The sequence below is a fragment of the Hyla sarda genome, chromosome 12 (genome assembly GCF_029499605.1).
Source record: "Hyla sarda isolate aHylSar1 chromosome 12, aHylSar1.hap1, whole genome shotgun sequence".
In the NCBI taxonomy this organism is placed as follows: Eukaryota; Metazoa; Chordata; class Amphibia; order Anura; family Hylidae; genus Hyla; species Hyla sarda.
In genome coordinates, this window is record NC_079200.1 from 13,912,615 (window position 1) to 13,938,988 (window position 26,374).

Here is a 26,374-nt window from a genome sequence, read left to right on the forward strand (position 1 = left end):
ATCACAGAAAACTATCACACACAGGTACAGACACTTTATTGTGAACTACACTAACTTTACAGCCCCTGTAGCATAGTCAAATAAAAAAAAATAAAAAACGGGAATACCACTTTAACATAGTAGCATGTGATGAAGTTGTCATTGCCTACCAATACTGTTAGGGTAGGTTCACACGGCGGAATTCCGCAAATCAGTTTAGCAATGGGATTGCGGAATTCCGCCGGTATTGTCGCAGAATGTTGGCGGAATTCTGTGTTTTCCAAATAAAGAATTCTGCTGAAACTCAATGGGAATCCGCTGCGGAATTCAGCAAAATCTACTACTTAGTCTTATATTTTTACTGAACGTGGACTGCGGAATTCCATTCAGATCAATTTGCAGTAAATGCTGTGCGGAAATTCCGCTGTCGCAACGTTCGAGCTCCCCCCCCCCCCGGATCCATCTGCCGCCTCCCTGCTAGGACCAGTGAGGTCCGTGGATTATCGTATCTCATCGGTCTGCCTGCAATTGGAACGGTGAGCGCTCCGCCACTTCGGATTCTGATAAACAGAAGTGTACAGGAGACTTGGCATGAGCAACCGGAGCAGGAGAAGAATAGATGAAGGGTTGAGTCTGGTGACCGAAAAAAAGCATCTCAGACTCGAGGTCCACGAAAAGGAGATCAATGATGTGAACGAACAGGTAGATACAAAACAATATAACAAAACAATGACCCTGATTTACTATTGTAAACCCAACACGTTTTGTCAGGTTGTGCGCCAGATTCCGGCGCACTGCGCCCAAGAAATTCTGTCTGCGCCAGTATTGAAAAAAAAAACCCCGATCAACTCTCCATTTTACTGAGAAAACCCGAAAAGGGGAGTGGCTGTCTGGAAAAGGGTGTGCTTATCAAAAAGGGGTGTGTCCCCGACATTTTCACATAAACCCAACATATTTCCTAAGGTTTCCTCGTAAAATGTGGTGGATTTGAGCAGAGGAAAACCCGACAGATCAGAACATGTGTAAAAAAAGAAAATGTAGGGAAAGTGGAAAATGTAGGAAACCTTAGTAAATACAGTGGAAAAAAAATTGTAGGGAAATAAAACCCACAAAGAAACCTACAAAACACTCTTAGTAAATCAGGAGAAATAAACACCTATACCTATATGGAGGCACAAGGGGGGGGGGTATATAATTTGGCGCAGTGCGTTTTTTTCTCCTTTTGTTGCGCCTTTTCATTTACGCACATTCCTTTCCTTGGCGGCAGTACGTGTGTTTTCTGTCGGGTTTCTACAGTGGTCAGGAATTTATGAAAATGCGACTTCTTAAAAAGGCACATAATTTGGCGCAAACCCTTTAAAAAAAGGCGCAAATCACCTCCATAAAAAAAAGTGGCATAGAAAACACACATTACAATTTTTTTTTTTAATTACTCATTAATATAAGCAGACCACCTTGTTATTGAAATATATATTTCCTATAAAAAAATACAAAAAAAACTTAAAAAAAAATACATTTATTTTAAAATTTGGAAACATTTTTTAATATGGTCAGGATGGACATGTTTAAAAGTCTGGATATTTGGTACAATTAAGTTTAACACACAAGGAATCACCTAAAGGTACGTTCACACGAGCGGATCCCCAGCGCGTATTACGTTGCGGATCCGCCGCTGAAGGACCGCTGTATGCTGCCTTTACAGGTGCCTGTTTTGTAACAAGCAAACACACTGAAGCGATGTGCGAGTCGCTGCGCATGCGCGGTGTACTTGCACACATCGTGGCCGCTCCCCCTGCTCTATGAGCTAGGCCGAGAGCTGCCGCGATGAGCGAGTATACAGCGCGTGCGCACAGCAACTCTCACATCTCAGTGTGTCTGCTCCTAGCAGCGTATTGTCGCTCCAACAGGCACCTGTAAAGGCAGCATATAGAGGTCTTTCAGCGGCGGATCCGCAGAGTAATACGCGCTGGGGATCCGCTTGTGTGAACGTACCCTAAGGTGGGTAAATTCACACATATGTCATTTTTGAAATTGCACCAAATTTATAGCGCCTTTTTGTACATTTGGTGCAGTGAGTTAAAAAAAAATCCAAAAAGGAGTGAAAAAACCACATTCCAAAGCCAATATTCGTAAATGCCCCCCAAGGAGTCTTGACGGTTCTGCTCTTCGACTTCTGTTCTTCTGTTCTGGCTCCAAGGTCCGGATGGTGACGCTATAGTCAGACTTGGACATCGCACCGATACGACATTACGGACACTTGGCGTTTTTCACAAAGACATTTCCTTTAGATCACGTTAATAAAGTCTAAAATATTGTATTCCATAGACTATTCAATACTTAATGTGGCTCAGCATCACTTATTATATTTACAGAATGTTAAAGGGGTACTTTAACATATATATTTTTTTTTAAATCAACTGGTGCCAGAAAGTTAAACAGATTTGTAAATCACTTCCATTAAAAACAAATCTTAATCCTTCCAGTACTTATTAGCTGCTGAATACTACAGAGGAAATTATTTTCTTCAGCTCTTTGCTGAATTACGAGCACAGTGCTCTCTGATGACATCTCTGTCCATTTTAGGAACTGGCCAGAGTAGGATAGGTTTGCTATGGGGATTTTCTGCTACTCTGGACAGTTCTTAAAATGGACAGAGATGTCAGCAGAGAGCACTGTGCTCGTGATGTCAGCAGAGAGCACTGTGCTCGTGATGTCAGCAGAGAGCTCTGTGTTCCAAAAAGAAAAGAATTTCCTCTGCAGTATTCAGCAGCTAATAAGTACTGGAAGGATTAAGATTTTTTTAATAAAAGTAAATTACAAATCTGTTTAACTTTCTGGCACCAGTTGATTTAAAAAAAAATAAAAAAAATAAAAAAAAAAGTTTTCCACCGGAGTACCCCTTTAATGCCAGGAAGCAAATGTGTAAGGGAGTCTGTATCTCAGGAGCAGCTGGTGGCCATCTTGTTAAGTAAATTTTACGGACATTTTTATCTCGACATTACTGTTATGTATGTTTTACTATTATAAGACGGTATAAATTTACAAAGACACATTTACTGGTAGACTGTGTTATACGTCTCACATTAAAGGAGTGTTCCGGTATATAGAAACATCCCCTATCCTAAGGATAGGTGATAAGTGTCAGATCGCAGGGGGTCTGCCCGCTGGGACCCCCGCACCGCGATCTCCTGTCCGGGGCCCCAGCAGTCTGCAGGAAGGGGGCGTGTCCAACCACCACACAAAGCAGCGGCTGACACTCCCCCTCAATGCAACTCTATGGGAAAGCCGGAGAGCTGCATTCGGCAATCTCCGGCTCTGCCGTACCGGTGTATTGAGGGGGCGCATTGGCCGCCGCTTCATGTGGTGGTCAACACGCGCTATTAGGAAGCAGAGTCAGGGCCCCGTACGGGAGATTGCAGGGGGTCCCAGCAGTAGGACCCTCCGCGATCTGAAACATATCCCCTATATTTAGGATAGGGATACGTTTTTACATCCTAGAGTACTCCTTTAAGGTGTTTACATCTAAATAAGAATAAATAAAATAAATAAATAAAACTAAGAATTCTCTACGACATTATTTTCCATGCTGTTCATTTTATTTCATTCATGGAGAGTTTTGGCTCCTGGAAGTATCGGCGATGTAAGAGCTGGATATCAGGCCACTGGGTTTGTCCTGGGTGTAAAAAGATAAAACAGTATAAATGTACATGGAATGAAACCTATAAATGCAACTAGTACAAGTAACTATATGGTAACATTGTAGCTGTTGTTGTAGAGCAGTGGTCTCAAACTGTGGCCCTCCAGATGTTGCCTGGACAGCCAAAACCCTGTCTGCCTTCTCCAAAGGATCCACACTGTCCCTGAAAGGTAAATCAAGGCTTCCCTCTCAACTCATCCCTTACAAGCGGTCTCAAACTGTGGCCCTCCGGATGTTGCAAACTTCAACTCCTAGCATAACTGGACAGCCGAAACCCTGCCTGCCTTCTCCAAAGGATTCACACTGTACCCGAAAGGTAAATCAAGGCTTCCCTCTCATCTCATCCCTTACCAGTGGTCTCAAACTGTGGCCCTCCAGATGTTGCAAACTTCAACTCCTAGCATAACTGGACAGCCAAAACCCTGCCTGCCTTCTCCAAAGAATTCACACTGTACCCGAAAGGTAAATCAAGGCTTCCCTCTCATCTCATCCCTTACAAGTGGTCTCAAACTGTGGCCCTCCGGATGTTGCAAAACTTCAACTCCCAGTATGCCCGGACAGCCGCTGGCTGTCCGGGCATGCTGGGAGTTGAAGTTTTGCAACATCTGGAGGGCCTCAGTTTGAGACCACTGTTGTAGACATCTATGAACAGGAACGGAAAAAAGACCTATGGAATCCAGGCGCTGCCAACTTAGTTTCCAGTGGGGGTAAAGGCCAAATTACTACAGGTATAGATGAACACAGTAGTCTTTATTACATATAAAAACGAAAAACAGTGATGACGCGTTTCGAGGGGATACCCCTCTTCCTCAGATCAGGCATACACAAAGGTGAGAACAGTAAGTGTGTTTTATATGCACCAAAATTGGCGCCAAACAGTAAAGGGGGCGTGGCCCAGATGTGGGCCGTCATAGATAATGTAAACAAAACATTAATAAACAATATATATATATACAAAAAAAACATATTTCTATAGAACCACAATATAATATCTGGCTAAACTTTAATTGCATCCTTCAGTAATGTTAATACTACAAGAGGGGAAAGCGTTTTAGTATGAGACCTCCCATTGACGAGCGCTGTGCCCGCAGGAGTCACTAAGGACGCGTTGCTAGGCAGAGCGCTCGGCAATCCGGAAGTTACACAGCAAGATTGCGTGTAGCTCTGAGGTCCATAGCAGCGCATGCGATAGCGTTACTATGGACTCGTTGTTAGGGTGTTTGGCGGCACCAATCAGGCAGCTAGGGGCGAGTCCAGACTCCGACCGCTGCCGTGGTGTGGCTTTGTTAGCACGCATGCGTTAGCGTCGTTAAAGGGTACATTTCATCAAAAAAAACCTTTTGATATATTATAGATTAATGTATGCAGAATAACTTTCCAATAGCATGTTATTAAAAAATATGCTTCTTTCTATTTAATTTTCCACTTTGAAAAAATGACCACTAGGGGTCTCCCTACCAGTCCTTTTTTTTTATAGATTTCAAACTCATGAAGGAGTCCTAAATCTCAGACTGCAGCCGGGACACAGACAAACTCAGCACTGCTCCCTGCCAGGGAGTTTGCCTGTGTCCCGGCTGCAGTCTGAGATTTAGGACTCCTGCATGAGTCTGAAATCTATAAAAAAGGACTGGTAGGGAGACCTCTAGTGGTCATTTTTTCAAAGTGGAAAATTAAATAGAAAGAAGCATATTTTTTAATAACATGCAATTGGAAAGTTATTCTGCATACATGAAACTATAATATATCAAAAGTTTTTTTGATGAAAGGTACCCTTTAAGGACGCGTAGTTAGTGCAGTGAACAGTGTCAATAGGGAAGCAGGGGGTGTGTCTTCTTCCCGGGAGCTGTCAAGAATGTTAACATTAGATAGCACGGCCAGTACGTATACTAGAACGAGTGGCTATATCTTAGACCGCACCAAGGGGAGTGCAAACAATACAGGTGATAAAAGTGATTTGGATGGGGAAGGACATAACAAGGACTAGATAGATGGATAAAACCTGTATAGATGCATATAGTAGTAAAGGAACTATATGGGTATAAAGGCTAAATAAAAATGTATAAATCATAAATAAATAAATAAATAGGGGAATGCAAGTAGCGAGCAAATCCATGAATCCAAGGATACACACCGGCAGGATATTGTCATGTATCAAAAGAGGCATGGACTCAAGGGACAGAGACATAATACTCCCCCTTTATAAAGCATTGGTACGGCCTCACCTGGAATATGCTGGTCAGTTTTGGTCGCCTGTCCATAAAAGGGACACTGCGGAGTTGGAAAGGGTGCAGAGACGCGCGACTAAACTAATATGGGGCATGGAACATCTTAGCTATGAGGAGCGATTAAAGGAGTTACAATTGTTTAGTCTTGAGAAGAGACGTTTAAGGGGGGATATGATAAACGTATATAAGTATATAAATGGCCCATACAAAAAATATGGAGAAAAACTGTTCCAGGTTAAACCCCCCCCAAAGGACGAGGGGGCACTCCCTCCGTCTGGAGAAGAAAAAGTTTAGTCTCAAGGGGCGACACGCCTTCTTTACCGTGAGGACTGTGAATTTATGGAACGGTCTACCTCAGGAACTGGTCACAGCAGGAACAATTAACAGCTTTAAAACAGGATTAGATACATTCATGGAACAAAATAACATTAATGCTTATGAAGAAATATAAAATCCCATCCCTTCCCCAATATCGCGCCACACCCCTACCCCTTAATTCCCTGGTTGAACTTGATGGACATATGTCTTTTTTCGACCGTACTAACTATGTAACTATGTAACAAGAGACTATGAATAAAACAAGCATAATGAATTAAAAGGGGTAATATAAAAATAGTACAATAGATAAATAAATAAATATAATTATATAATAAAATATCTAAATAAATATCTAATATAGTAAGCCAGTCCATAGATAAAGGAAAGTTCTAAAATACAGGTCTATGAGAGATTATAAAGCCAACAAGTTAATGGGATAAAAAGATGAAAAAATAAGTATAAATAAATGGAGTGTATAAAAAGGGGGACTCCACTTAGAAGTTACACTCAATCATCTCATTTAGACCTGCCGGTACTAATGTATGAAGTTTGTATATCCAAAAAGAGTGTAGAATATCTTTGGTAATCATCCGTGGATATCCTCTCAATAGGGGTCAGACGAATGCATTCAAAGTTCTGGTGGTGCCTAGTAGTGTTGAGCGGCATAGGCCATATTCGAATTCGCGAATATTCGCGAATATATGGACGAATATTCGTAATATATTCGCGAATATTCGCAATATTTTCGCATATGCGACAATTCGCGTATGCGAAAATTTACATATGCGGCAATTAGCATATACAAAAATTAGCATAAGCGAAAATTCGCAAATGCGAAAATTAGCATATGCAAACTTTCGCATATGCGAAAATTAGCACACCGGTATCACACAGTAGTATTACAGCCTTCTTTACACCACACAAGCTGGAAGCAGAGAGGGGTGATCACTGGGATGTGTACTGTGAAAAAAAAACTAAAAAAATAAACGAATATTCGTAATTACGAATATATAGAGCTATATTCGCAAATATTCGCGAATTCGCAAATAAAATTCGATTTGCGAATATTCGCGAGCAACACTAGTGCCTAGAGACGCTGTGTAAAAGGAAGCCATTTGCAGTGTTGCTTCTGTGCTTATTTATCCTTTCTCTTAGGCATCTGGTGGATCGGTCCACATATTGAAGTCCGCATGGACATTCAAGAAGATATATAACATATTTGGAGGAGCAGTTCATAAAAGATGTTATACTAAATGTTTCCCCTGTACTTTTTGATGAGAATTGCTTCCATTTGTTATTAATTATAGAACAACTTTTACATCTAGCGGAGGAGCATTTATAGGCTCCCGTAGAGGACAGAAACTTTTTGAGTTTGTTCGGAGCAATGATATTACGAAGCGTTCTTCCTCTTCGAAACGTAATTGCTGGTTTGAAGGGAAGTACAGTGGTCCCTCAAGTTACAATGTTAATTGGTTCCAGGACGACCATTGTATGTTGAAACCATTGTATGTTGAGACCAGAACTCTATGGAAACCTGGTAATTGGTTCTGAAGCCCCAAAATGTCATCCAAAAATAGGAAAAAGTGAGGAATAAAGAAAAATAAGTAGATAACTAATACAGATAAAGCAAATCCTTATATATAAAAGTAATAAAGATCTGCTGGGGGTTGTAATCACTGTCTATATCAGTGTTTCCCAATCAGGGTGCCTCCATCTGTTGCAAAACTACAACTCTCAGCATGCCCGGACAGCCAACGGCTGTCCGGGCATGCTGGGAGTTGTAGTTTTGCAACAGCTGGAGGCACCCTGGTTGGGAAACAATGGTTTATGTAGAGGACAGGAGCTTCTTCAGGGTCCTATACAGTACACACAGTCTCCCAAATGGAGCCGCCCTTACTTGGTGTCCAAAAGGAGCAGCTAACCCTGGCACAGGTAAGGAGTAGTACAGAACTTGTAGTTCCTCCCTGTACTGCAGGGGTCGCTACCAGACAGCCAGTCGGTGCATGCAGTTCAGTAATACAGGTGATTTACCAGTGAATGCCCATTCTGATTGGTCGGTTCCTATAGTTGTGACACGTTTCACAGATACTGACTGTCTGTCCATTGTATGTTGAGTCTGGTTTCAAGTTACGATGGTCCAGAAAAGACCATTGTATGTTGAAACAATTGTATGTTGAGGCCATTTTAAGTCGAGGGATCACTGTATATCTTGTAGCTATGGATCGGTTCGGAGAATGGTCCAATGTTTATGTATGATGTTCTTGATTTCTTTGTGTTCTTTAGTAAAAGTTGTAATGAAATTGAGAGACCATTTTTCATTTGCGGTGTTATTTCTGCGTTCAGTTTTTATCAAACATTCTGTTTGTGACAGTTTGTTAGCTCTCTCATAAGCTGAATCTACTAGTACCTTGGGGTACTTCTTGGCTTTAAATCTAGTTTTGAGAATCTTACTTTGCTCACTAAAATCACAGGAAGTTGTACAGTTACGTCTTATGCGTTTGAATTGCCCAAACGGGACATTTGTTAGCCACTTCTTATAGTGGGCGCTGGAAAAATCCAAGTAACTGTTACTGTCCACTTTAAAAAAAATGTTTTTTGTATTGAGACGGCCACTCTCATCCACAAAAACAACTACATCCAGTAATTCAGCATCATTAGTAACAATAGATTGTGTGAATTGAAGGCCAAAAGAATTGTCATTAATAGAGCTTAAAAATTCATTTAAAAGATCCTGAGGTCCTTGCCAGACAAAAAATATATCATCAATAAAACGTTTATAGAAAGTGCAATGCTTAAATAAAACGTGGGGATAAATCAACTGTTCTTCAAATAAACCCACAAACAAGTTTGCAAAGCTGGGCGCTACTTTGGAGCCCATTGCGGTCCCAGTATGTTGGGAATAAATTTGCCCCTGGAAATCAAAATAATTATGCATTAAAATATACCTCAAACCTTTAACAATAAAATCCTGTTGAACTTGAGGCATGTTTAAGTCTTCTTGTAAGAAGTGTGCCACAGCTTCAATACCTTGATCATGGTTAATAACTGTATAAAGAGAGGAAATGCCCATGGTCACTAGTAGATAGTTGGATGACCAATTGGCCTCGAGGATAGATGTGATAAAATCTGTAGTCTTTAAGATGTGATTTTAAGTTAAAAACATATTTTTGTAATAATTTATCTAGGTAGTGGGATAAGTTAGCAGAGACCGAATTGATGCCTGAAACAATCGGGCACCCAGGAGGTTTTTCTATATTTTTATGTACCTTTGGTAAAAAGTAAAAAATAGGTAAAGCTGGTTCTGTTTCTAAAATATAATCATGTTCCTTTTTGTTTAAAACTCCGCTTCTGAGTCCGCTTCTGAGTTTTTAATTCTAGTATATATTGAGCGGTAGGGTTAAAAGATAGTTTTTTTAATGAAAATGAATATCTGAGAGGAGACGGTTTGCTTCATTAATATAATCACTGCCATCTAAAACCACAATTCCTCCTCCTTTGTCCGCCGAACAAAATACCAGATCTTGGTTGTTCACTAGATTTTTCATGGCTTCCAACTCATTCTTCGTGAGATTGTTTCGGTGGGTGTGTTTGGACCTAGTAAGCTCCTCCAGATCATGTGATACTAAGCTAGAGAAGGTCGTAATAAAGTTGCCCTTAGAATGTTGTGGATAAAAATTAGATAATGGTCTTAAATCTGTGTGTAATACTGGGGGCAGATGCGTATCAGCACTCTCTGATTTGTAATTAGATTTTACTCCCTCCAGATCCTTCATGCTAAAGAATCTCTTCACTGTAAGTTTCTTTATATATTTATTAAGGTCCAAAAAGAGTTCAAAACTGTCAGCACTATTAGTTGGACAAAATGAGAGTCCTCTCTGAAGTAGTTTGGTCTCTATGTCGTTTAAGACATAGGATGATAGATGAAAATTTTTTATCAGTGTCTGAATCGCTGGATTTCGGTTTTGTCTTTTCCCTCTTTCTTCCTCCTCTGCATCCTCTTCGCCGCTAAGTTTTCTTTTTGTGCTCAAGCAGGGGGCGATGTAAACCGTCTCTACTGATGGTGACTCCAATAGAGGGGGGAATGTGGGCTGTTTGATTATGTTGGTCGGTAGCTCTTAAAAAAAATAGTGGCATTATGTGAAACAGAGAAATCCATAGTGGGGGGATCACCTATGGGAGGGATGAGTGTGGTATTAGAATGGTGTCCTACCGGAGTATAGAACAGATTGGCCCTCATTTACTTAGAAAATCGGGTTGTAAGTCTATGTTGCTTTCTTACCCGATTGCTTTTTTCCCCTGGTATTTATTATTATGTCGCATCCTGTTTGTCGCATGTAGGTTTTGTTGGTTTTGGTTTCCATCTCCTCTGAGATGTCGGGAAAAAATCCACAACAATTCAACATATTCGGGTTGGAAAGCTTTATAAATACGTGGGAAAGCTCAGAAATGTCGGGTTACGCCCCTTTTTTGGGTTTGGGAGAATCCACATCGAGTCCGTCGGGAAAAAATGTCGCATTGTGTCGCAGACTGGCGCACGATGTCTGCGACAGGTCACAGACAAAGATGCGTAAAAAAAACCTGACTAAACAAGTCTGGTTTAGAATAGTAAATGAGGGCCATTGTCTACAGATTGTCCACTGTTGTAGACAGACACATAAATGCACTCCGATCCCGCTTGCCAAGCTCACACTACTCTATAGACCTTGAGAGCATCACTTTCAGACCAAAGATGTTCTGTAAAGATGCACCACCAAAAATACAGAAAAAATTATGCACAGATAAATAACTAAACAATAGATGAGAGAAAGTTAACAAAATCTTTATTGGAATATATCATTAATTAAAAGACAATAGCATAAATACAGAATAAAAACAAGGCACCAGAAAATTTAAGAAGAGGATTCGTGAACACGTCCTTGGCATCCGGTCAGCTCAAAATGAAGAAGATGAAACTGCATTGACTACAATACCCCGTCACTTCAAGTCTTTTCACTCCTGCGACCCTTCTGGTCTCCAATTCCGAGGTATTGACCGAATCTTTCCTGGCCAACGTGGAGGTAATTGGAAAAAATTATTGGCCCAAAGGGAGGTTTTTTGGATTTTTAAGTTAAAAACCATCTACCCCCTCGGTCTTAATGACTCACTTAGTTTCTCCCCTTTTCTGTGACCCCCCACTCCTTAACTGCATCCGGCATGCCTCATATGAGGTAGATTTGATCACATTGCCCTCATCCGTTCTCCATATGTAGTAGAGTCCTTTGATGTTAGATCATTTTTTCACCTTGATCCGTCCTCTTTTTTGTGACCGTCCTAGGTTAGGCTCTCACAGATTTTTAATTCTTGGTTTTAATCTAAGTTTTATATTAGTTCTTATTTTTCCCTTTTTTCTCTTTTTTGTTTCCTTTCTTGCAGAGTCATCTCCTGCGCTTTTGAGCCACCCTCAAGCCTTCTTCTATGAATTTATCTATTATGCAATATGCACTAGCACCTTATATTGCCCATATAGCCGTCTAGCCACTCAATTTATGCATCATCGATTGTTGCACTGACCTGCATCTACTTTACTTTTTCCCTACATACCATTCTCCATGTTTCCAGTAATCCGCCTGCTTACCCAAGTACTGCCAGACCTTTTTTATTTTCAATTTCTCCCCTTGTTACTTGCTCTTATAATGTATGTTTTAATATTTTAACCATTATTTATTATTTGCTATATATATATAGATGGATATATTTTTAAGAATATATATTTTTTTTATATTGCACTGTCCACAGTCTTTCATTGCACTATTAATTATTGCACTGTCCACAGTCTACCATTGCACTATTTTTTATGGCACTGTCCACAGTCTATTATTGCACCATTCATCATTGCACTGTCCACATATTATTACACTATTATGCATTGCACTGTCCACAGTCTATTATTACACTAATTATTGCACTGTCCACAGTCTACTATTGCACTATCATTTATTGCACCGTTCACAGTCTATAATTGCACTATCATTTATTGCACTGTCTGCAGTCCATTATTGCACTATTATTTATTACACTGTCCGTAGTCTATTATTGCACTATTAATTACTATACTGTCCACAGTTTACTATTACACTATTATTTATTGCACCGTCCACAGTCTATTATTGCACTCTTCACCATTCACCCTAGTTTCACTGATGTATTTACTATCACATTTTTTCACTATTCTCACCACTAACACTCTTACATACCTTTCTATTAAACTATTTTCTTTATTATTATACAATTTTATTATGTATTTATTTATCATTGAATCATTCCATTAAATGTACTAATCTATTCATCCCGTCTAGACAGTAGCCATTCACTCACATCTATCCCATTCACTGCACAATCTCTTTTTAGGTTCAATGGGCCACTATTTATTATTTTTCTCTTATGTTCACGTGTGGTTTGCTGTGTCTTGCGTTTTTATTCACTCTTGCTCCCTTCCTTCACTTCCCCCACTTTCGCATCACTTGCCCCCATCTTCTCTGCGCCTGCGCACTTTTTTCTCTTCACTTTTTTCGCTTGCGCCGGCTTATTCGATCTGCGCCTGCGCTCCCTCGCCTGGGATTCCGGTCATGTGGTCGATGTACCACATGACCGCATCCGATTGCGATGGTACTCAGTGCGCGTGCGCACGCGCGTCTGAAGCCCGGTCACGTGATCACACTGATCACGTGACTCGTCTCCTTACCGGAAGTACGCCAACGGCGTCCCGGATATAGTAGTTCTGGCGGTCATTTGCTACAAGTAAAACTGGACATAGCCTAATCCTATGGGCGGGCTTATTATTTTTTAAGATGTATTGATTGGGGATATAGATGTCAATCCTGATGTGATGGGTTGGTATTGGCTATGATGCGGCATATAAGGCCAATGAGAAGGTAGGATAGCCACACCCCCTGAGGAAGCCATTCAGTGGTGAAACGATCGTTGGGGTTGGTAGGTAAGGTCTGGCATACTTGTTCTCTCGGGTCCCTGGGTTTGATCCTTCGTGTCTACTTTTTCCCTGCCCCTGTGCTTGCGTTTAGCAGCCATCTGGTGCGTTTCCTGCTTGACTCATATTCTTATTGCCCTACGACCTCGCGTTTATATCGATTACCAGTACCTCTTATACCTAGTTCCAGTCCTTACCTACCCATCTGCAGTATTTTCTGGTGCCTTGTTTTTATTCTGTATTTATGCTATTGTCTTTTAATTAATGATATATTCCAATAAAGATTTTGTTAACTTTCTCTCATCTATTGTTTAGTTATTTATCTGTGCATAATTTTTTCTGTATTTTTGGTGGTGCTTCTATTTTGCACATTACTTACCCCTTAGAGGTATAGTCTCCTATGTAGGTGTTTATCTTTCCTGTGTTTGATATACAGGTCTATCTTCCTAACTTATGGATTTCACAAGCCGTGAGGCTGCCTGGAAAACCCAGGCAGTGAATTTATTTGGCACCAGATCCTCTGCAGACACAGGTTCGGATCAGGACTCCCTACGTCTTAACAAAACGCTATTACGTAACCTGCTACATAAACGGATGAGGATATGGTGGAATCGTTCCACGCTGGAACAATATCTGACTAAGAATTTTATACCACGTGGTCTTCGTATTCAAACATTTCCAACATATGGACGACAAGATGAGGACTTCTGTGCGAAGTGGGAGGAGGTTAGTAACAAATGCTCCAGTACTTTCATACAACTTATTATTGAGCTCAATAATAAAAGTTTATCAGCCCTTTCGGCTCAGATAGGAGAGCTGACTAAACAAATTCAGGATAAACTTAGCACATCTGATATGGATATTTTTAAAAAAGAACTCGAGGACGCACATGACATTTGGGAGAAACAGATCCAATCAACTAAAGCTAAGAAATTCCAACGTGACCAGACCGATTTCCACACCCAAAGGGTTTATAAATGGAAATATGCCACAAATACCAATAACAGCTCTCGCTCTAGAACGCACTCCATTTCTTCTAACACCTCCTATGGGGGGGAATCGGATTCGTCATCTTCCAGCACCCAGAGATACTTGGCACAATCTCAGAAAAGGAAGAAAGACAATCAGGGCGGATCAGACAGACGAGGACGCTTTCGCGGACCCAACCATCGGGACTCAGATCAGTCCACACTCAAGGTAATTAATCTTTCCAAGCACTCATTAACTGATACTCAACTTGATGTACTCAAATTGGGTCTCTCTTTTTCTCCAACATCTAGTATTGACATCTTTGATACCATCAAAGACCTGCATCTCTTTGCAAGGAAACTGGTCTTCAAAAAACTTTTTCATCATACCACATCTACATCCATCTGCGATACAAGGGAAGATCTCATTACCTTACAAACTTTGGAGGAGTTGCATCTAGAGAGTAACCCACAAAATGACGGTTGGTTTCCTCCAACACTCATCCCCAAATCAAGTAAGTTCCCCCCTTTTACACTTGTCTCTAATGTTGATCTATTTGTTCAAGTAGTATCTAAGGAAATTGAACAGATACCAGTTTATAAAATCACCGGCAACTGTACCCCTAAACAACGCCAGGCGATAGTTGAACTGAGATCTTTGCCTGATATAGTCATCAAACCGTCAGACAAGGGTGGCAATATTGTTCTTTGGCCAACATCCATGTATGAAAGGGAAGCATTGAAACAACTGCGTGATCCCAACTGTTATCGCAGGCTAACTTTCAATCCCACCACTAAATTTCAGATGGAACTAAAAACAATTTTGACTACAGCCCAAGCAAGAGGGGTCATCACCGACAAACAAGTTGAGTATCTACAAGTGTCTAATCCCACGGTGGCTACATTTTACCTACTGCCTAAAATTCATAAAAATCCCATTACACCACCAGGGAGACCGATAGTCTCCGGTCGAAACAACATGTGTGAAAAAATATGTAAACTAATCGATCATGTTTTACGACAGATGGTTGTTGTGCTTCCATCTTACCTTAAAGACACAACTGATGCTCTCAGGCGTCTTGAAGGGATTCATCTGGATGAAGATATGATGATAGTCACCTGTGATGTTGAATCACTCTATACCTCCATACGTCATGAAGATGGCATACAAGCAGTCCGATCCTCTTTCCTCATGTCAGACTTGGATCCACAAATGGGTGAGTTTATCACTGAGTTATTACTTTTTGTACTCACTCACAACTATTTCTTCTTCCGCCAAACATTATATCTGCAAACCCAAGGGACCGCTATGGGGGCTGCTTGTGCGCCCTCATATGCGAATCTCTTCCTGGGAGCATGGGAAAGAGAGATCTTTATGACCCACCCCTGCCCACAGGTTGAAAAGGTCCACCTATGGGCAAGATATATAGACGATATCATCATGATCTGGAAGGGATCACAGGAAGACTTGGATATGTTCATAAATGAATTAAACACGAATAATTTAAACATCAAATTGACGTTCAAGTGCGGCAGAATAGGAATGGAATTTTTAGATATTCTCTTTCATGTTGATGACGAAGGCTTTTTACATTCCAATCTATACAGGAAACCCACATCTACAAATGCACTGCTACATGCCAACTCCTCACATCCCATGAAATTGATTCGAAGTATCCCTATTGGGCAGTTCCTTCGGGCTCGCAGAATCTGTTCATCCATGGAAGCATTTGAGATACAGGCGAAGGACCTCAGCCAACGATTTCGTGAACGAGGCTACGATGAAGTATGTATCAAGAGAGCATACAAACGTGCCAAATACTCGGATAGAGACTCCCTACTACAACAGAAACGAGCACGCATCGACGACAACCAGGTGAGATTTATCACGAAATACAACTCACAAGCAGGACATATACGCCAGATTCTGTTGAAATATTGGGATATACTTACTGTGGATCCTGTTCTCAGACTATACCTGAAACCACACCCGTCCATTACATATAAAAGAGCACCTAATCTTAGAGATGCTCTAGTTCAAAGCCACTATGGGGGCAAGATACCTCATAAAATATTTGGAGCACGTGGCCCAAAATGGGGATGTAAACCATGTGGCTCATGTGTGGCATGTTGCAATGTAGTGGCGGATACACAATTCTGTGACTCGAAAAAAACTAGAGAATACAAGATCACTCATACTATCTCATGCAATACGGCTGGCGTTATATATCATGCTACCTGCCCTTGTGGTCTGATTTACATAGGTCTCACCACAAGGGAATTTAAGAAGAGGATTCGTGAACACGTCCTTGGCATCCGGTCAGCTCAAAATGAAGAAGATGAAACTGCATTGACTACAATACCCCGTCACTTCAAGTCTTTTCACTCCTGCGACCCTTCTGGTCTCCAATTCCGAGGTATTGACCGAATCTTTCCTGGCCAACGTGGAGGTAATTGGAAAAAATTATTGGCCCAAAGGGAGGTTTTTTGGATTTTTAAGTTAAAAACCATCTACCCCCTCGGTCTTAATGACTCACTTAGTTTCTCCCCTTTTCTGTGACCCCCCCACTCCTTAACTGCATCCGGCATGCCTCATATGAGGTAGATTTGATCACATTGCCCTCATCCGTTCTCCATATGTAGTAGAGTCCTTTGATGTTAGATCATTTTTTCACCTTGATCCGTCCTCTTTTTTGTGACCGTCCTAGGTTAGGCTCTCACAGATTTTTAATTCTTGGTTTTAATCTAAGTTTTATATTAGTTCTTATTTTTCCCTTTTTTCTCTTTTTTGTTTCCTTTCTTGCAGAGTCATCTCCTGCGCTTTTGAGCCACCCTCAAGCCTTCTTCTATGAATTTATCTATTATGCAATATGCACTAGCACCTTATATTGCCCATATAGCCGTCTAGCCACTCAATTTATGCATCATCGATTGTTGCACTGACCTGCATCTACTTTACTTTTTCCCTACATACCATTCTCCATGTTTCCAGTAATCCGCCTGCTTACCCAAGTACTGCCAGACCTTTTTTATTTTCAATTTCTCCCCTTGTTACTTGCTCTTATAATGTATGTTTTAATATTTTAACCATTATTTATTATTTGCTATATATATATAGATGGATATATTTTTAAGAATATATATTTTTTTTATATTGCACTGTCCACAGTCTTTCATTGCACTATTAATTATTGCACTGTCCACAGTCTACCATTGCACTATTTTTTATGGCACTGTCCACAGTCTATTATTGCACCATTCATCATTGCACTGTCCACATATTATTACACTATTATGCATTGCACTGTCCACAGTCTATTATTACACTAATTATTGCACTGTCCACAGTCTACTATTGCACTATCATTTATTGCACCGTTCACAGTCTATAATTGCACTATCATTTATTGCACTGTCTGCAGTCCATTATTGCACTATTATTTATTACACTGTCCGTAGTCTATTATTGCACTATTAATTACTATACTGTCCACAGTTTACTATTACACTATTATTTATTGCACCGTCCACAGTCTATTATTGCACTCTTCACCATTCACCCTAGTTTCACTGATGTATTTACTATCACATTTTTTCACTATTCTCACCACTAACACTCTTACATACCTTTCTATTAAACTATTTTCTTTATTATTATACAATTTTATTATGTATTTATTTATCATTGAATCATTCCATTAAATGTACTAATCTATTCATCCCGTCTAGACAGTAGCCATTCACTCACATCTATCCCATTCACTGCACAATCTCTTTTTAGGTTCAATGGGCCACTATTTATTATTTTTCTCTTATGTTCACGTGTGGTTTGCTGTGTCTTGCGTTTTTATTCACTCTTGCTCCCTTCCTTCACTTCCCCCACTTTCGCATCACTTGCCCCCATCTTCTCTGCGCCTGCGCACTTTTTTCTCTTCACTTTTTTCGCTTGCGCCGGCTTATTCGATCTGCGCCTGCGCTCCCTCGCCTGGGATTCCGGTCATGTGGTCGATGTACCACATGACCGCATCCGATTGCGATGGTACTCAGTGCGCGTGCGCACGCGCGTCTGAAGCCCGGTCACGTGATCACACTGATCACGTGACTCGTCTCCTTACCGGAAGTACGCCAACGGCGTCCCGGATATAGTAGTTCTGGCGGTCATTTGCTACAAGTAAAACTGGACATAGCCTAATCCTATGGGCGGGCTTATTATTTTTTAAGATGTATTGATTGGGGATATAGATGTCAATCCTGATGTGATGGGTTGGTATTGGCTATGATGCGGCATATAAGGCCAATGAGAAGGTAGGATAGCCACACCCCCTGAGGAAGCCATTCAGTGGTGAAACGATCGTTGGGGTTGGTAGGTAAGGTCTGGCATACTTGTTCTCTCGGGTCCCTGGGTTTGATCCTTCGTGTCTACTTTTTCCCTGCCCCTGTGCTTGCGTTTAGCAGCCATCTGGTGCGTTTCCTGCTTGACTCATATTCTTATTGCCCTACGACCTCGCGTTTATATCGATTACCAGTACCTCTTATACCTAGTTCCAGTCCTTACCTACCCATCTGCAGTATTTTCTGGTGCCTTGTTTTTATTCTGTATTTATGCTATTGTCTTTTAATTAATGATATATTCCAATAAAGATTTTGTTAACTTTCTCTCATCTATTGTTTAGTTATTTATCTGTGCATAATTTTTTCTGTATTTTTGGTGGTGCTTCTATTTTGCACATTACTTACCCCTTAGAGGTATAGTCTCCTATGTAGGTGTTTATCTTTCCTGTGTTTGATATACAGGTCTATCTTCCTAACTTATGGATTTCACAAGCCGTGAGGCTGCCTGGAAAACCCAGGCAGTGAATTTATTTGGCACCAGATCCTCTGCAGACACAGGTTCGGATCAGGACTCCCTACGTCTTAACAAAACGCTATTACGTAACCTGCTACATAAACGGATGAGGATATGGTGGAATCGTTCCACGCTGGAACAATATCTGACTAAGAATTTTATACCACGTGGTCTTCGTATTCAAACATTTCCAACATATGGACGACAAGATGAGGACTTCTGTGCGAAGTGGGAGGAGGTTAGTAACAAATGCTCCAGTACTTTCATACAACTTATTATTGAGCTCAATAATAAAAGTTTATCAGCCCTTTCGGCTCAGATAGGAGAGCTGACTAAACAAATTCAGGATAAACTTAGCACATCTGATATGGATATTTTTAAAAAAGAACTCGAGGACGCACATGACATTTGGGAGAAACAGATCCAATCAACTAAAGCTAAGAAATTCCAACGTGACCAGACCGATTTCCACACCCAAAGGGTTTATAAATGGAAATATGCCACAAATACCAATAACAGCTCTCGCTCTAGAACGCACTCCATTTCTTCTAACACCTCCTATGGGGGGGAATCGGATTCGTCATCTTCCAGCACCCAGAGATACTTGGCACAATCTCAGAAAAGGAAGAAAGACAATCAGGGCGGATCAGACAGACGAGGACGCTTTCGCGGACCCAACCATCGGGACTCAGATCAGTCCACACTCAAGGTAATTAATCTTTCCAAGCACTCATTAACTGATACTCAACTTGATGTACTCAAATTGGGTCTCTCTTTTTCTCCAACATCTAGTATTGACATCTTTGATACCATCAAAGACCTGCATCTCTTTGCAAGGAAACTGGTCTTCAAAAAACTTTTTCATCATACCACATCTACATCCATCTGCGATACAAGGGAAGATCTCATTACCTTACAAACTTTGGAGGAGTTGCATCTAGAGAGTAACCCACAAAATGACGGTTGGTTTCCTCCAACACTCATCCCCAAATCAAGTAAGTTCCCCCCTTTTACACTTGTCTCTAATGTTGATCTATTTGTTCAAGTAGTATCTAAGGAAATTGAACAGATACCAGTTTATAAAATCACCGGCAACTGTACCCCTAAACAACGCCAGGCGATAGTTGAACTGAGATCTTTGCCTGATATAGTCATCAAACCGTCAGACAAGGGTGGCAATATTGTTCTTTGGCCAACATCCATGTATGAAAGGGAAGCATTGAAACAACTGCGTGATCCCAACTGTTATCGCAGGCTAACTTTCAATCCCACCACTAAATTTCAGATGGAACTAAAAACAATTTTGACTACAGCCCAAGCAAGAGGGGTCATCACCGACAAACAAGTTGAGTATCTACAAGTGTCTAATCCCACGGTGGCTACATTTTACCTACTGCCTAAAATTCATAAAAATCCCATTACACCACCAGGGAGACCGATAGTCTCCGGTCGAAACAACATGTGTGAAAAAATATGTAAACTAATCGATCATGTTTTACGACAGATGGTTGTTGTGCTTCCATCTTACCTTAAAGACACAACTGATGCTCTCAGGCGTCTTGAAGGGATTCATCTGGATGAAGATATGATGATAGTCACCTGTGATGTTGAATCACTCTATACCTCCATACGTCATGAAGATGGCATACAAGCAGTCCGATCCTCTTTCCTCATGTCAGACTTGGATCCACAAATGGGTGAGTTTATCACTGAGTTATTACTTTTTGTACTCACTCACAACTATTTCTTCTTCCGCCAAACATTATATCTGCAAACCCAAGGGACCGCTATGGGGGCTGCTTGTGCGCCCTCATATGCGAATCTCTTCCTGGGAGCATGGGAAAGAGAGATCTTTATGACCCACCCCTGCCCACAGGTTGAAAAGGTCCACCTATGGGCAAGATATATAGACGATATCATCATGATCTGGAAGGGATCACAGGAAGACTTGGATATGTTCATAAATGAATTAAACACGAATAATTTAAACATCAAATTGACGTTCAAGTGCGGCAGAATAGGAATGGAATTTTTAGATATTCTCTTTCATGTTGATGACGAAGGCTTTTTACATTCCAATCTATACAGGAAACCCACATCTACAAATGCACTGCTACATGCCAACTCCTCACATCCCATGAAATTGATTCGAAGTATCCCTATTGGGCAGTTCCTTCGGGCTCGCAGAATCTGTTCATCCATGGAAGCATTTGAGATACAGGCGAAGGACCTCAGCCAACGATTTCGTGAACGAGGCTACGATGAAGTATGTATCAAGAGAGCATACAAACGTGCCAAATACTCGGATAGAGACTCCCTACTACAACAGAAACGAGCACGCATCGACGACAACCAGGTGAGATTTATCACGAAATACAACTCACAAGCAGGACATATACGCCAGATTCTGTTGAAATATTGGGATATACTTACTGTGGATCCTGTTCTCAGACTATACCTGAAACCACACCCGTCCATTACATATAAAAGAGCACCTAATCTTAGAGATGCTCTAGTTCAAAGCCACTATGGGGGCAAGATACCTCATAAAATATTTGGAGCACGTGGCCCAAAATGGGGATGTAAACCATGTGGCTCATGTGTGGCATGTTGCAATGTAGTGGCGGATACACAATTCTGTGACTCGAAAAAAACTAGAGAATACAAGATCACTCATACTATCTCATGCAATACGGCTGGCGTTATATATCATGCTACCTGCCCTTGTGGTCTGATTTACATAGGTCTCACCACAAGGGAATTTAAGAAGAGGATTCGTGAACACGTCCTTGGCATCCGGTCAGCTCAAAATGAAGAAGATGAAACTGCATTGACTACAATACCCCGTCACTTCAAGTCTTTTCACTCCTGCGACCCTTCTGGTCTCCAATTCCGAGGTATTGACCGAATCTTTCCTGGCCAACGTGGAGGTAATTGGAAAAAATTATTGGCCCAAAGGGAGGTTTTTTGGATTTTTAAGTTAAAAACCATCTACCCCCTCGGTCTTAATGACTCACTTAGTTTCTCCCCTTTTCTGTGACCCCCCCACTCCTTAACTGCATCCGGCATGCCTCATATGAGGTAGATTTGATCACATTGCCCTCATCCGTTCTCCATATGTAGTAGAGTCCTTTGATGTTAGATCATTTTTTCACCTTGATCCGTCCTCTTTTTTGTGACCGTCCTAGGTTAGGCTCTCACAGATTTTTAATTCTTGGTTTTAATCTAAGTTTTATATTAGTTCTTATTTTTCCCTTTTTTCTCTTTTTTGTTTCCTTTCTTGCAGAGTCATCTCCTGCGCTTTTGAGCCACCCTCAAGCCTTCTTCTATGAATTTATCTATTATGCAATATGCACTAGCACCTTATATTGCCCATATAGCCGTCTAGCCACTCAATTTATGCATCATCGATTGTTGCACTGACCTGCATCTACTTTACTTTTTCCCTACATACCATTCTCCATGTTTCCAGTAATCCGCCTGCTTACCCAAGTACTGCCAGACCTTTTTTATTTTCAATTTCTCCCCTTGTTACTTGCTCTTATAATGTATGTTTTAATATTTTAACCATTATTTATTATTTGCTATATATATATAGATGGATATATTTTTAAGAATATATATTTTTTTTATATTGCACTGTCCACAGTCTTTCATTGCACTATTAATTATTGCACTGTCCACAGTCTACCATTGCACTATTTTTTATGGCACTGTCCACAGTCTATTATTGCACCATTCATCATTGCACTGTCCACATATTATTACACTATTATGCATTGCACTGTCCACAGTCTATTATTACACTAATTATTGCACTGTCCACAGTCTACTATTGCACTATCATTTATTGCACCGTTCACAGTCTATAATTGCACTATCATTTATTGCACTGTCTGCAGTCCATTATTGCACTATTATTTATTACACTGTCCGTAGTCTATTATTGCACTATTAATTACTATACTGTCCACAGTTTACTATTACACTATTATTTATTGCACCGTCCACAGTCTATTATTGCACTCTTCACCATTCACCCTAGTTTCACTGATGTATTTACTATCACATTTTTTCACTATTCTCACCACTAACACTCTTACATACCTTTCTATTAAACTATTTTCTTTATTATTATACAATTTTATTATGTATTTATTTATCATTGAATCATTCCATTAAATGTACTAATCTATTCATCCCGTCTAGACAGTAGCCATTCACTCACATCTATCCCATTCACTGCACAATCTCTTTTTAGGTTCAATGGGCCACTATTTATTATTTTTCTCTTATGTTCACGTGTGGTTTGCTGTGTCTTGCGTTTTTATTCACTCTTGCTCCCTTCCTTCACTTCCCCCACTTTCGCATCACTTGCCCCCATCTTCTCTGCGCCTGCGCACTTTTTTCTCTTCACTTTTTTCGCTTGCGCCGGCTTATTCGATCTGCGCCTGCGCTCCCTCGCCTGGGATTCCGGTCATGTGGTCGATGTACCACATGACCGCATCCGATTGCGATGGTACTCAGTGCGCGTGCGCACGCGCGTCTGAAGCCCGGTCACGTGATCACACTGATCACGTGACTCGTCTCCTTACCGGAAGTACGCCAACGGCGTCCCGGATATAGTAGTTCTGGCGGTCATTTGCTACAAGTAAAACTGGACATAGCCTAATCCTATGGGCGGGCTTATTATTTTTTAAGATGTATTGATTGGGGATATAGATGTCAATCCTGATGTGATGGGTTGGTATTGGCTATGATGCGGCATATAAGGCCAATGAGAAGGTAGGATAGCCACACCCCCTGAGGAAGCCATTCAGTGGTGAAACGATCGTTGGGGTTGGTAGGTAAGGTCTGGCATACTTGTTCTCTCGGGTCCCTGGGTTTGATCCTTCGTGTCTACTTTTTCCCTGCCCCTGTGCTTGCGTTTAGCAGCCATCTGGTGCGTTTCCTGCTTGACTCATATTCTTATTGCCCTACGACCTCGCGTTTATATCGATTACCAGTACCTCTTATACCTAGTTCCAGTCCTTACCTACCCATCTGCAGTATTTTCTGGTGCCTTGTTTTTATTCTGTATTTATGCTATTGTCTTTTAATTAATGATATATTCCAATAAAGATTTTGTTAACTTTCTCTCATCTATTGTTTAGTTATTTATCTGTGCATAATTTTTTCTGTATTTTTGGTGGTGCTTCTATTTTGCACATTACTTACCCCTTAGAGGTATAGTCTCCTATGTAGGTGTTTATCTTTCCTGTGTTTGATATACAGGTCTATCTTCCTAACTTATGGATTTCACAAGCCGTGAGGCTGCCTGGAAAACCCAGGCAGTGAATTTATTTGGCACCAGATCCTCTGCAGACACAGGTTCGGATCAGGACTCCCTACGTCTTAACAAAACGCTATTACGTAACCTGCTACATAAACGGATGAGGATATGGTGGAATCGTTCCACGCTGGAACAATATCTGACTAAGAATTTTATACCACGTGGTCTTCGTATTCAAACATTTCCAACATATGGACGACAAGATGAGGACTTCTGTGCGAAGTGGGAGGAGGTTAGTAACAAATGCTCCAGTACTTTCATACAACTTATTATTGAGCTCAATAATAAAAGTTTATCAGCCCTTTCGGCTCAGATAGGAGAGCTGACTAAACAAATTCAGGATAAACTTAGCACATCTGATATGGATATTTTTAAAAAAGAACTCGAGGACGCACATGACATTTGGGAGAAACAGATCCAATCAACTAAAGCTAAGAAATTCCAACGTGACCAGACCGATTTCCACACCCAAAGGGTTTATAAATGGAAATATGCCACAAATACCAATAACAGCTCTCGCTCTAGAACGCACTCCATTTCTTCTAACACCTCCTATGGGGGGGAATCGGATTCGTCATCTTCCAGCACCCAGAGATACTTGGCACAATCTCAGAAAAGGAAGAAAGACAATCAGGGCGGATCAGACAGACGAGGACGCTTTCGCGGACCCAACCATCGGGACTCAGATCAGTCCACACTCAAGGTAATTAATCTTTCCAAGCACTCATTAACTGATACTCAACTTGATGTACTCAAATTGGGTCTCTCTTTTTCTCCAACATCTAGTATTGACATCTTTGATACCATCAAAGACCTGCATCTCTTTGCAAGGAAACTGGTCTTCAAAAAACTTTTTCATCATACCACATCTACATCCATCTGCGATACAAGGGAAGATCTCATTACCTTACAAACTTTGGAGGAGTTGCATCTAGAGAGTAACCCACAAAATGACGGTTGGTTTCCTCCAACACTCATCCCCAAATCAAGTAAGTTCCCCCCTTTTACACTTGTCTCTAATGTTGATCTATTTGTTCAAGTAGTATCTAAGGAAATTGAACAGATACCAGTTTATAAAATCACCGGCAACTGTACCCCTAAACAACGCCAGGCGATAGTTGAACTGAGATCTTTGCCTGATATAGTCATCAAACCGTCAGACAAGGGTGGCAATATTGTTCTTTGGCCAACATCCATGTATGAAAGGGAAGCATTGAAACAACTGCGTGATCCCAACTGTTATCGCAGGCTAACTTTCAATCCCACCACTAAATTTCAGATGGAACTAAAAACAATTTTGACTACAGCCCAAGCAAGAGGGGTCATCACCGACAAACAAGTTGAGTATCTACAAGTGTCTAATCCCACGGTGGCTACATTTTACCTACTGCCTAAAATTCATAAAAATCCCATTACACCACCAGGGAGACCGATAGTCTCCGGTCGAAACAACATGTGTGAAAAAATATGTAAACTAATCGATCATGTTTTACGACAGATGGTTGTTGTGCTTCCATCTTACCTTAAAGACACAACTGATGCTCTCAGGCGTCTTGAAGGGATTCATCTGGATGAAGATATGATGATAGTCACCTGTGATGTTGAATCACTCTATACCTCCATACGTCATGAAGATGGCATACAAGCAGTCCGATCCTCTTTCCTCATGTCAGACTTGGATCCACAAATGGGTGAGTTTATCACTGAGTTATTACTTTTTGTACTCACTCACAACTATTTCTTCTTCCGCCAAACATTATATCTGCAAACCCAAGGGACCGCTATGGGGGCTGCTTGTGCGCCCTCATATGCGAATCTCTTCCTGGGAGCATGGGAAAGAGAGATCTTTATGACCCACCCCTGCCCACAGGTTGAAAAGGTCCACCTATGGGCAAGATATATAGACGATATCATCATGATCTGGAAGGGATCACAGGAAGACTTGGATATGTTCATAAATGAATTAAACACGAATAATTTAAACATCAAATTGACGTTCAAGTGCGGCAGAATAGGAATGGAATTTTTAGATATTCTCTTTCATG

The 26,374-nt window shown here is 40.9% G+C and overlaps 1 protein-coding gene across 5 annotated transcripts in view; it reads right to left on the bottom strand.

Moving 5' to 3' along the window:
- Window positions 1–2,814: 2,814 nt before the first annotated feature.
- CFAP97D1 (CFAP97 domain containing 1) overlaps window positions 2,815–26,374 on the bottom strand; it is a 106,144-nt gene continuing 82,584 nt past the window's right edge. For 3 of the 5 annotated variants that reach the window (XM_056548699.1, XM_056548696.1, XM_056548697.1), the window contains exon 6: window positions 2,815–3,652. In XM_056548699.1, coding sequence (XP_056404674.1) covers window positions 3,584–3,652 — 69 coding nt within the window. In that variant the 3' untranslated portion in view covers window positions 2,815–3,583. The remainder of the gene's footprint in view (window positions 3,653–26,374) is intronic. The other 2 variants (XM_056548695.1, XM_056548698.1) reach the window with 2 other exon arrangements.